Here is a 13,731-nt window from a genome sequence, read left to right as displayed (position 1 = left end):
GGCAGCAGCAGCGACAGCGATGGCGGTGTGGTAGTGGTGATTGTGGTGGCGACAGTGTGGTGGTGATGATGGAGTGGTGGTGGTGGTGGTAGTGGTGGCGATGGTGGCATTGTGGTGGTGGTGGTGTAGGAGGTTGTATGAGTCGACTGTTAATTTAGACAAAACTTTACATTGTTAATTGTTGTGGTGGTGGTGCAGGAGGTTATATGGGTCGACTATTAATTTAGACAAAAATTAATACTGTTAATTGTGGTGGCGGCGGTGTGGTAGTGGCAACATGGTGGTGATGGTGGTGGCGTTGACACCATGGTGGTGGTGGTGGTGGCGTGGCAGTGATGTTGGTGGTGGGGTGTTGGTGACATGGTGGCAGTGATGTTGGTGGCACAGTGGCAATGTGGTGGTGGTGGTGGCGGCGGCGGTGTGGCGGTGGTGGGGGTGGGGGTGGGGGCGGCGGTGGTGGCGATGGCGGTGGCGGTGGTGGCGATGGCGGTGGTGGTGGTGGTAGCATGGTAGTGCTGGTGGTGGCGGTACGTGGTGATGGCAGCGTGGTGGTGGTGATTGGATCGTCTCTCTTCAATCGTTTTGTTTTTTTTTTACGAGGAATATTTTTGTCAACAAAATAATGAAGAAGACTTACTGGACCATAGGCTCTTTGGACAGGATCTAGTAGGCTATTCTTAACCTAGACAAGACCGGCCAGGAAGTTTCCCAACTTTTTAGTCCATCGTCGTATCCTAACCGAATAAAAAACTGGTAATATTTTTCAATTGATAATACTTTATATATGCAATATGGATCTTATTTAACATATTTCATTTAGTTCTTTTAAACAATATTTTTAAAATTACCAAAAATATTATAGATTAGAAGATATAAACATATGAACAGTGAAACAAACCCCCTAAAATAACTAATAAATTAGAATAGAGGTAGTACCGTTATATTGAAACCAAAAAAGTTATGATAAAATAAAAACATGTCTAGATAAATATACTCTACCCTTGGGCCAAAATCCTAGGTCCAGTCTTGTGATCGTGTATAAAACTTCCCTTGTCAAAGTTATCCCTAATTCCTAGCTCCAATTACCTTGTGATCGTGTATGAAACTTCCCTTGTCAAAGTTATCCCCAATTACTACTCCCCTTTTCTATATACTACTCGTTAGTTAGGCATACACTCTTGTGTGCAAGTATGCTTATGAAGAGTGGGTTAATTAGAGAGTGGTGTATAGTTCAGCTGAAGTGATTTCACCTCCTTGCCCTTGCAAGTTTTTTTTTTAAACATTTCAAACATTGGGATTACATAGGGATTATATCCGGTCATTATCTTCAGAGAACGAAATTAGTCGAGGTGCGCTCAAGTTGGTCCGAATATCCAGTTATTAAAAAGAAAATTGAATTAAACTAATGAAGGATTGTAAAAAAAAAATCCTTCCATTAAGGACAGTAATAGAAAATACTTTTGTGAAACTTTTAATTTATGACACAATTTCACACTAATGACTAACCCATTTCTATAAATTGATACTTCTTAGCCGCTTTTAAAACACCAATTCTACTTCACAACTCAACCTCATTCATCGAACAGATCCTCTCTCTCTCTCTCTCTCTCTCTCTCTCTCTCTCTCCATATCTAATCCAATGTTTCTTCCAACTTTCGGCGACCCGCCGACCGAATTCCAAGCCCTAAAAAAGCAGCCTAAATCCCCACACCTTGAATCCACAGTAAGATCATTCCTCTCCCACCTTACTCCAATCCGTCGCAGTTTAGCCTTCGTCGTAATCCTTTTCCAAGTACTCCTCGGTTTATACCTCACTCGCACCTACCATCTCTCTCGATTCGAATCCCCTAAACCAACGCCGGCATCTCAAGCCGGAGAATCTAGGATAGTGTTAGATGTCTCCTCGGAAACGCGCGGCAGCTTGCGGAACGAAGGCGTATTGAATATCACTTCCAACACTTACGGCAGCTTGCCAAACAAAGACGTGCTAAATATCACGTCCAAAACTTACGACAGCTTGCCAAACAAAGGCTGCGAATCTGGTCAGATTTACGTCTATGATCTCCCCCCGATGTTCAATTACGATCTCATCAACGATTGCAACGAATTAGACCCGTGGGATAACAAATGCAACACAAGTTTGAACGACGGTTTTGGACCGGAGGCCAAAGAGCTCGCCAAGATCGTACCGGAGAGTATTCTCCCGGCGTGGTACCAGACCGATCTTTTTTGGGGCGAGGTGGTGTACCACAATCGGATGCTGAATTACAAGTGCCGAACCCTAGAGCCAGAATCCGCTACGGCTTTCTACATACCGTTTTATGCTGGGCTCGCGGTGACAAAATACTTGTGGGGCAACTATACCGGTAGAGAACGCGATCGGCATTGTGAGATGTTGATTAAGTGGGTCCAGGAACAGAAATGGTGGAATAGGTCGAAAGGCTACAATCATTTCATCATGCTTGGACGGATGACATGGGATTTCCGACGGTTGAGAGAGGCAGATGGCGATTGGGGGTCCAGCTTCCTCCATATGCCGGAGATGAAGAACGTCATCCGTCTATCCGTCGAGCGAAACATGTGGGAAAACCTTGAAATCGGTGTACCCTACCCCACCGCATTTCATCCCAGGTCAGAATCCGATATTACCGAGTGGCAGAAATTCGTCCGGAGCCGTCGCCGGAACCACCTCTTCACCTTCGTCGGCGGCGCTCGCAAATCAATCAAGAACGATTTCCGTGGGATTTTACGGAACCAATGCCTCAACAAGCCAACCTCATGCCGCCACATGGATTGCGGCCAGAAGAAAAACTGCGCCGACGGGACGACGGGGATCATGGCAGCGTTTCTCGACTCCAATTTTTGTCTCCAGCCGAGGGGGGATGGATTCACGCGGCGGTCGGTTTTCGACTGCATGTTGGCCGGTTCGATACCGGTTTTTTTCTGGAGACGGACAGCTTACTTGCAGTACGAGTTGTTCTTGCCAAGTGACACCGAGAGTTACTCGGTTTTCATACACCGCGACGACGTGCGTAACGGGACAGATATAAGGAAAGTGTTGAAAGGGTATGGGAGGGAGGAAGTGAAACGAATGAGAGAGAAAGTAATAGAATATATACCGAGGTTTGTGTATGCAAAATCAAGTACGGGGTTAGAGAATACAAGAGACGCTTTCGATATTGCTATTGATGGGGTATTGAGCAAATACAAGGATCAGATGAAGAGTAGTAGGATTGGAACTAGCTAGTTGAAAAGAAACATGACGAGTGTGATTAAAATGTACACATTAATTTTTCAGGACTTCGATCTATCTCCTTGTTATGCATGCATGTTTTCTAATTAGTTCGTTTAATTATTTAGTTCGCCTAGTTTTGTAACCTACATGAAGCCATGTTAGGGCTTTTGTTTTCATGAAACGAAAGAGAATGGAATGAATAGGTTCTTGAGCTTCTAGCACATACGATTTGAGTTTGTTTTTGTTTTTGTTTCTTCTTTGAAGATTTCTTGAGTATTTAACTTGAAATTACGTGCATTTGTTTTAGTTGTCTAAAATCTCAGTGTTCTTCACTCTAATTGTGCATGGCATCCTCTTTATTATTTTTCCATAAATTAATCACTAATTATGGGGAAAAAAAAATCTTAAATCATATAAGTCATAGCATATTTGTGAAGACACAGAGCCAAGCTGGAGGCGCCCTCTCGTAGAGAGTTTCGGTAGACATCTAAATGGAGAGTAATTGATTAGTGCTCTTGGAGCACCGCCACGTGATGCTCTGGCTTTTCTCTACCATGTGGTGCATGCACTTTTTGTTGGGTTCCACGACAGTTTGTATGGTGGAGAAGGGGCCATGGGCATAGAATATTTTTTGCTGGATGGGTTATCACAAGTACTCTCACATTGCTTAGCGAATATGCAAATTTTAGTCCTATATATAATAAATTACGATCCTACCTTGTACATGACATTTTAAAGCCTTAAGGAAGCCAAAGCCCTTTGAAAGTTCACACTTGAACCTGCTCGTCCTGCAATAATGGATAGGTGGCTTACATGGGAGGTTTAAGGTAGTCCGGGCAGTCAAAGCAAACAATATTTTACAAAGGGGCGTGGTTGGTTAAAATAAGTGTGAGCGATTATTGCCAAAAAACAAAAATAAAAAATATACAAGAGAAGATAAGAGATCGATAGCTTGAAAAATTAAAGTTATTGTATACTGTTTGTTGATGTAATGATGGTCTAAAAGATTACCAGACATTTGCAAAGCAACTGCATACATGAACTCTCTTTAGTTGATTACGTTTTAGGAGTACAAGAGTATGTATAAATCCCTTTAACAGAGTTGGTTCAGTTGATTTTCTTTAACAACATCTCCATCCATCCCAATTTTTTAGTCATTTTTCAGAGTCTGTGTCAATTTTCAATTAATTATATCTTGTAATCTATGAGGTTTTAGGTGATTTTGAAATTTTTTTTCAATAGTACTGATCAAGAGCTTTCAAATAAGATCCATATATTGCATATAAAAAATGTTACCAATTGAATAATATGACCAATTTACTATCCGATTAGAATTAATGGAACGTGTGCCTAACAAATGGGGACGGATGAAGTAACAATTAGTTACTAGTGGTTTGCTTAGTGTCCAAAACTAGGGGTTTAGAAGTTTTTCCCCTCCTAGATCTTATATTTGAAATCTGCAAGGTTCTATTATTCGCGCGAGACCAATTTGTATGGGCTTTGTCCCAACCTTAAATAGATCTTCGCGAGATTTTGATGCATGTAAAACTAGCTCCACGTCTTGAGATAAGAAATTTTTTTTTAAAAAAAAAAAAAGAAAGAAAGAAAGAAAAGAACTTCACTAAATACTACACAAGCTTGGAGACGGATCGCATTGCATTCAGCACCAAATGAATCAAAAGGACTGATTTAGCATTAAAAATAAAATACTTGAACAGCACTATAAATCTAGATCTGGATCAAGCTTCGAACAATGCTAATTAAATAGAATTGATTTGATGCCTTTTCTAGGAAACCAAACGCCCAATGAATTATGTATTTGGTTTCGTATTATATATTTCGAAAACCATCGTAAGATACATGAATTTAACCTTCCTTATATTAATTAATTACCAGCATGAGTTGACCTTGAACCATTCGCCAGTCCTATCTTTTTAAGACACAACGTTATTAGCAGATTCAACACAAAAATTAAGAAATCGAAAGCCTAATCCTGCGTTTATTGTGCACGAAGGGAAAAATTTAATTATATAGGGCGTCAAACAGAAAAAAGCGAGAGATGGATTTTCCGGAGAGACAAAGTGGTGAATCATGAACTCGATTTAGGAGATGCATTCCTCAATGAAATGAAATGTATTCCAAAAACTAACTTCCAATAATCAACGGAAACCAGCGCATTTCTTTTGGCAACAATGCAATGTATTCTAAATTTCTTTGTTTCCATATGGGAGCGAGAACGGAATATTCATGTTTAAAGTTTGAGAAAGAAAGCATAATAATAAAAAATAAAAAATAAAAAGTTTGAGAAAGAAATATGGCAAAATCTAGTTTGATTCCCTGTGGTTTGAGCTATATGCAAATACATCTCCTATGGTTCGAGCTCGTCTGTTATTAATATTATCTCATCCCATAATCTCACATTGGGAGGATAAGATAAAATTATAAAATAAAAAAATGTATTGCAGCTTCCACGAAGAAGCTACGTGATAGTAGTAATTAGGACCACCATGCACACACAGCGGAGCTTAGATATCGGCAGTTTAGGCGGGCGTGTGGATGCCGGTGGCCAAGAAAAATAATGTGGTGCCAGTGGAGAAACAGTTGTTTTTGGAACTCAGTGGAGAAGTACACCTCCATATTTTTAGTCAATAATTTTTGTCAACATACTTGTACATATAGTCAACATTTTTCTATCAATAGACGACAAAAAGAAGCTTCTGTCGGTAGTAGTATTTTGAGAAGTATAGTCCGGTTTTTCACACCAATTTTCTAGTGGTTAAATTTGCTTCCATTAATATTTATTTATTTTGTAGTATTGATTTCTAAAGAAATGTGGAAATCAAGCCAAAGTTACTCTAGAGTTCGAAGTTCAGATGATAGAGTAACTCCAATGGTAGTTCCAAAATGGTTACAGACATTATCAAAATTTGGCATCGATAAGTGCTTTTTTGTCAAGTTTTGGCACTGCCTCAAGCTAGTTCCAAAACTTGACTAATTTTTTGGTCCACCTCATTTTCTCCTACCTTTTCTACCTGCATTCAATTATCTATCTTCTCATTTCGGCACTGTCGTTAAATTGGATTGTTAAAAAAAAAAACAGCATTTGGATTACCTACCATTTGATGGTAACAAAATGAAGAGACTCGCTATTTCTTTTTACGACAAAGCTATGATACACAGGGTATACCGTATGTGTAACAATCAGGATTTTTGACCCAATTTTTTTTTTCCTAAATATAATATTATTAGAATTATTTTCCTTAATGCAATTCCTTTTTTTTTAATACATTTATGCATGCAATATATATACATGCATTCTTTTAAAATTTTCCTACGCACACATGCGTACATGCACACTCCTTCTCCTCCCTCACCTCAAACTTCTTCCGCCTCTCCGTCTCCTACTAAGTCTCTACTTCATCCCTAACCCTAAAACCAAGCCAAATTGGTCCATTCCAAATCCCATGAGCCCAACTTTATTAAATTCACTCTTATCCAACCTCTTCCAAATTCACCTATATAACCCCTCCCCATTGACCCACGAAATTTATACCATAATATTTTCCACGCCCCACCAATCCAAAAGAGAGAAAAACCAGAGAAAACTAAGCTCCAATCCATGGAGTTTTAGAGAGAGAAAGAAAGATAGAGAAAAGTCGGTTTCGTACCAAGACCCAACCGAAACTCAATCCGACCATTCCAATCTCTTCCTACTACTCCTAGCATCACCAAACGTCGTCCAATTCGGTCCGAAGTTCCCTTGATCAAAGAACCCGAAGTTGTCTTCTCCAAATTCTAAGTTCTGGTTTAAAATCAATTCGATCCAATTCAAGGTATTATAATTCATTCCAACCTCTCCTCTAAGTATATTAAGTGTTTATATGCTTAACCCTATGTCCCGAACGAAAAAAATATAGTTAAATGCGTGTTTTCTGCTGTATTCACCAATTTGATATTATTTTTGAGCTTGACACTTTATTTGTAATTATTTACGAAGAAGATGACCCTTATGATATTTATTTTATAATCTTTCTGATATTAATATTATGAAAAACGACTGACTTGATATTATTTTCTTACAGTATAATATCCTCTTAGTATAAAACGTATTAATTATATCAGTTTAATTTATCTGGTAGATTGAGTTGGTTTTAAATATTTCAAAACAACTTTGCGACCTTCCGAATATCATTTTTGACACCCGGACTATTTTTCCTAGACTTTTCACACCTCAAAGATCATAACTTGTTAAGATAATTTTATTTATTTAATTATCTATTTATTAAATTATTTATTAGTTATCTATCAAAGTTTAAAAACGAAAAATCTTTGCGACCTTCCAAACAACGTTTTAACACCCAAACTAATTTTTCCTAGACTGCTTGCATTTCAAAGATGATATTTTGTTAAATTAATATTTTTTTTATTTAATTTAATATTTATTGTTATTTCTATAGTGTTTCCAATCAAAATTACTGTACGACCTTATAAACCTTATTACTAATGCCCGAGTAGTTTTATTTAGACTCCCTACATTCCGAAGATGAAACTTTGTTAACCTCAATATATTTTAATTAGTAAATTATTTATTATCTATTTACTTCACTTTCGGCCACTTTATTTAACGTCTTCATTTAAAATAATCCCGCGACCCTCCGAACCCAACTTTTGACACTCAACTGGTTGCATAGGACCTTTAGGACTCTTATTAAGTTCATGTTAATTTTTCTAATATTTTTACCTAATTAATGTATTTAATTAGTTTTTAATCAATCTAATTACTTAGAAATAATTAATGGGAGCCTAGAAAAATATTTTTTTTAAATTCTTTTAAAAAGTTCTTACTTATTTTCATCTTGGCCATACGAGATTAAGAGCAACGGCCCATTCATAAAAGGTTGCGTGATTGCATTGCTTACTAGTTGTTTTAATTATTATTCGTTTTAATTGTATATTGCACCGATACTTGATTTGAATGCTAGATTGGACCCTAGAAACATGGGGTGGTATGCGAATAGAATTCACCTAGACGATGCTTGGAAATGGATGAATTGAAAAGTTTTATTTTTAGAATGCCTGCAGGCAGGATTTTGAGATGTGATGAGTTGGATGTAATGATTTGAAACTGGCAAAGTAAGCTTAGTGATGAATTGAAACTGGCGGGAGTCCAGTGATGAATTAAAACTGGCGGGAGTCCAGTGATGATTTAAAACCTGGCGGGTAGTCCAGTGATGTTTTAATAAAACCTGGCTGTGGTCCAGCGATATTTTCTGATGATAAAACCTGGCGGCGGTCCAGCGATGTTTGTGATGATAAAACCTGGCAGTGGTCCAGTGATATTTTTTGATGATAAAACCTGGCAAAGGTCCAGCGATATTTTGTAACAGTAAAACCTGACGGTTGGTCAGTGACGTTTTGCGATGATAACACCTGACAGTTGGTCAGTGATGTTTTGCGATGATAAAACCTGACGGTTGGTCAGTGACGTTTTGCGATGATAAAACCTGGCAGGTGGTCCAGCGATATTTTGTGTTGATAAAATTTGGCGGTTGTCAAACGATGATTGTGATGATAAAACCTGGCGGTGGTCCAGCGATGTTTGTGATGATAAAACCTGGCAGGTGGTCCAGCGATATTTTGTGTCGATAAAACCTGGCGGGTTGTCCAGCGATGATTGTAATGATAAAACCTGGCGGTGATCTAGTGATATTTTCTGATGATAAAACATGGCGAGTGTCCAGTGATGAATTGAAACTGGCAAAGTAAGCCCAGTGATGAATGATGATTGGCAAAGTAAGCCCAATGATGAATGATGAATTGAAACTGGCAAAGTAAGCCCAGTGATGAATGTGATGATTGTGAAGTGGTGTATAAGATAAGCGAACCCTAGTTGTGATTCAGGCATGATAAGCTTTTCCCTTGTTGTAGTGATTGGGGTGCACACACTCGGTATATCTGCGACAGCAAAGGGAAATGATCTCATGGGACCGAGGATGGCTAGCGGTTAGGGAGGAAAGATCCCGTGGAGGAGATCTTAGATCGCACGATAGGATAATAGACAGTAATAAATCAATTTATGTGAAAATTCTTTATTTTACTTCTTCGTACCATATTTATCCTGCTGTGTGCTAACTGTATAGTAAGAGGGGTAGTTGGGTTGGATTATTCTATTGGGTGATTTATCACTCACGGATACGTCTGTATCCTGGTAAATCGATTGCTTCGGCGATCAATTTGCCAGAGGGCGCATGATTCAATGGAGGAGTAGTCGGACACAAGAAGAATACCAGGGATGGAGATCGAGTATGCTCGGGATTCGTGTCAAGCTTAGAGTCAACTCTGAAGTTAATGTATTTTAAATCAGAAAATTTATCTTGCGATTGTAATAGATAAACCTTTATTCTAAAATAATTTATTTATTTAGAAATATTTTCGTAAAAAGTATTTTATTTTGCCCCCGAAAAGTCGGGGCATTACAGTATGTCTAAATTATGAGAATTTGTGATTTTCATTATGACGATTTTTGATTTTCTAATGCATATTTTTTATGCTACTTACGACTTCTACTTTAAAATTTACCTATTAAACAGGTCATTAGCAGGTTACCCATAGTTTAAAAATATTGTTATTATGTAACCATAATTATTCGTACCAGGAACCATAATACTTGTACCCCAAACAAATATATATGTACAATATTACAAATTAAATAATGCTACCTACAAATATTATGACAACACCATAAATTGGCATTATCTTATCACAATGAGTCACACCAAAAATTCTTTGACACATATGATATTCCGTAACAAAATCAAAATATGTCGTACCAGAATCAACAATTGTTATACCCAAACAAAATACATGTTGTAGGGGGATGAAAACAATTGATGCTTCCTATCAACTGGATTGCAACGGCTTATTCGTGCCTCTTCACCGGAACCCTAGCTCGACGTCTGAACCCTAATCTGCAAAATAGACAGGGGGTGAGTGCACCTTTGCCTCTCATGGCAAAGGCCCTCCGATGCCTTTGTTAGTATCTCGTACTAGAAAACTCAACCCTAATTATCAGTAGGAAAGCAATAATAATGCAATATATTGCGTACCTTTTACCTCTAGGTTTTCCTCTTATTTATAGATTCACGTATGCTTGCTGGCCAATCATCCGTGTTGCCCTAGGATTCCTAAATCGTATAGGAATCCCAGGATATCAAGGATTCTCGTTTCCTTTATCAGTTCATTACTTTAATCCTTGTAGGACTCTTTTCCATAACAAGCCGAACATCCCATACTCGTTGGGTATCTTTCTCAGATCCTATATTCTTGGGATCTTATTCCTTTACGGGATATGACTATTCTGGAATCTTCCAGAGTATTCCTTCTGCTCCTGCTCTCGATTGGAGCTCCTTCTTTGTTCGGCCGTCTCATGGCCAAACAGACGGCTTGGACCAGTTCACTTCACATGTAACTGGTCCTTGAGCCCATACAACTTTCCTGGACCGTTGACTTCTCATGTCACTGGTCCATATTGCCGAACACTTGTTTAGCACGATGACCGTCCTGTCTATATTCAAACTATGGTCCCACGTACCATTTATTCGGACATCGATTGCATTGCTTTCAACCCGTGATCACTCGTATCACGTGCTAGGTTCTTTACAACATCTGTTCGGCTGTATCATAACCGAACAGTCTGCTTGGACCAACTACTTCACATGTATCTTGGTCCAATGTAATCAAAATGTCTCTAACTGCCGAACAGTCTATTTATAGCCATGACTTCTCATATCACTGTTCACCGAACTGCCCGGCGGTAAGTCTAGTCGTATTTACCACGTGTTCCTAAACATCACGTGTTCGGTAACTAAATGTACCTGCTCGGGAATACCTCCCTACAATTGCTCCCCAGCTTCATGTATTTACCACTGTTCGGGGGCAATATATGATGCTCAGAAACAGAATTCTATCAAGACCAAACTCTTTTGATCCCGTGCAGTCATAATTTCAATATCTCATTGATGCCTTTTGGCGCCTCTGTCATTATACCATCTCGAGGTAATGACTCCACGTGGCATGTTTCATATGCCTAGCATTAAATTCGAACTGACGTTCTATGAAACGGCGTCAGAACAGTTTCTTCTTTCCGTTACTTTTACCCGTAACGGCGTGAGAGGAAACGTTTCGTCTCCGTCCCCTAACCATAAACCCCTGAAAAGGCTCTTTTTGGTTGTTTACCCAAAACATTCGAACTTTCATTCTCTCTCTCTAAGCTTTCCGCCATCGCCGCCTTCTGCAAACTTGATTGCATACCGGGGAATCGTCACAGTACTCTTGTAAGATTTCTCATTCTCACTTCATTTCACCTGCTTAGTTTTCCATCTGAGATCTCATTTCTCAGATTCGTGGGTCGTTTCTAGGGTTTCGATTCGTATCCATTTCCATTATTTCTCCGTTTCTGAATATACTCATGGCGGATGACAACCCTCCTAGACCCAGTAAGTTTAGGAAGCTTTGTGATACCCCTGCTGCCATGGCGGCATTTAGAGAAAAATACAATATTCCTGAAAACGTAGGGCTTGAACTTGCCCCTTTAGGAGCGGATAGGGATGCTGGATCATGGGATAGAATGTGTATCCCAATCGTGTCCATTGTCGAAGGAGGGGTCCGTTTCCCCCTTCATCTATTACTTCGCCAGATTTTGAGCTGGTACCGTCTTACACCCATGCAAGTTTCTACGAACGTTTTTAGACTAATAATGGGGACTATAGCCCTAAATGGGATTCTAGAGACCAATTTAGGAATCTGGGACATCCAGTGGTGGTATAGTATAGTACTAAACCCTGAGTACAATACTTACTACTTCAAAGTTAGGAGGGCAGAGAAGCGCTTCGTGCTAAATCTGCCGGATTCTGCTCGTGACCATGAGATTGACTTCCTCTATGTGACTGGAGCATTCGAGCCTTTAGGGGAAGATGGCCAAGTGCTGGGGCTCCATTGTCCCCACATATGGGGCTACCCACGTATGCTCTTGATTTTCCTCTTTTACAATTCTTCATTTACTGCTTTCTCGTAGCTTTCTCATGAACTAAGTTTGGTTTTTCAATTTGAAACTTGCAGCTGAAAACGTTAATCATCGTCCCAGACGTACACCAAGCAACATCCGAACAGAGGACATTAACAAAGTCCTCAAATATAAAGGCGTGCCTGGTACCCGAACAGCTGGTCGGGGTCGTGACGCTGACGTGCTTCTGGGATACGATCCTGCGTACAGAGGTGTCATCGACAGGCGGCTTGCTCATCCTAGCACCAGTACTGCCTCTACATCAACTGCTCCTCAGCCTAGGAGCACAAGAACTAACGCAGGAGTAACTGTAGCTGGTCAATTGGGTGAAATCCCAATCTCTGAAGGAATTCCATTACCCCGAGTGAGAATTCAAAGATCCTCACGAAGTCAGGCCTCCTCAGACATTATGACACGCCAGCCCCTAAATCTCAGCTCCCTCATTACCGTCTCTTCTCGGGGACGTGGGACTGGGCGGGTGGCCTCGACTGGGGCCCCTCCCCCACGATCTCGTAGTAATAGGGGGGGATCTGCACGGTCATCATCTTCTCCTCGGGAAGTTGATACCGCTACAGAGGCCACTGACCTTCATCGGGACAAACGCCCAAGAGTTGATAACCAAGATGGTACTGCCTCACAAGCAGATACCGAAACTCATCATCCCATCTCACCAACCACTCAAGTCCTCCCTCAGACGCGGACTCCTCCGTTCACTAGGGGGGACCGTCCCGTTCACGTCGGGGATAGTGCTGGTTCATCTGAAACCGCACTTGCCTTAGCTCAAGGGTTGCTGCTCCCAGTAGATATGCAAAAAGAAAATGCATCTGTACCTGATCGGCTCGTTTCTACCGGACTTGTCAGCGGCATCAAGGTATTTGGTACTTATTTTTTCTTTGTAAGGTCGATACGTGTATTTGCTACAACTGTTTCTGACTTATTTAATCCTTTTGTCAGTTTATTCAAAAGATGGTTACTCTGGGTAAGAAATACCAAGAAGCTGATGCTGAAAGAGTCAGGCTGATGAATGACAACACCCGAATGCTCAGAACAATCGCCAGGTTGGAAAGAGAAAGAGACAAAGCCAAGTCTGATTTCAACCAAACCAAAGAAAAACTTGAAGTTGCCAAAGAGAGTCTCAACTAGGCTCTATCAGAGATTGACAATGCCAAGAAAGCTGCATATGAAGAAGGGTACCAGAAGGGATTCGACACCACAACTGCTAACTATGTTGGACAGATTCCTGCTATCCAAGATCAGATTTGGATTGCTTGCTGGGAAACTTGTCTAACAAAAGTTGGCGTTGCTGAGGACTCTCCTCTCTGGACTGACAATGAACTACCGAGCATCCGTGCTGCAGCTTCCCAAGAGCAAGAAGTTCCTCTGGAAGATGACGTTGAACAACAAATTGAAGACTTTACTGGAATGGAAGAAGATA

At 40.1% G+C, this 13,731-nt stretch overlaps 1 protein-coding gene across 1 annotated transcript; it reads left to right on the top strand.

Moving 5' to 3' along the window:
- The first annotated feature begins 1,552 nt into the window (after window positions 1-1,552).
- LOC131304075 (xyloglucan galactosyltransferase XLT2-like) lies at window positions 1,553-3,456 on the top strand. The gene has a single exon (XM_058331176.1). The coding sequence runs from the start codon at window positions 1,640-1,642 to the stop codon at window positions 3,245-3,247; it is 1,608 nt and encodes a 535-aa protein (XP_058187159.1). The 5' UTR covers window positions 1,553-1,639; the 3' UTR covers window positions 3,248-3,456.
- Window positions 3,457-13,731: the final 10,275 nt, after the last annotated feature.

The sequence above is a fragment of the Rhododendron vialii genome, chromosome 10a (assembly GCF_030253575.1).
Source record: "Rhododendron vialii isolate Sample 1 chromosome 10a, ASM3025357v1".
In the NCBI taxonomy this organism is placed as follows: Eukaryota; Viridiplantae; Streptophyta; class Magnoliopsida; order Ericales; family Ericaceae; genus Rhododendron; species Rhododendron vialii.
This window is presented reverse-complemented; position numbering and strand designations above follow the sequence as displayed.

Bases quoted from the DNA above. Each gene is read 5' to 3' on its own strand.
- LOC131304075 (XM_058331176.1), top strand. From the start codon at position 1,640: ATGTTTCTTCCAACTTTCGGCGACCCGCCGACCGAATTCCAAGCCCTA.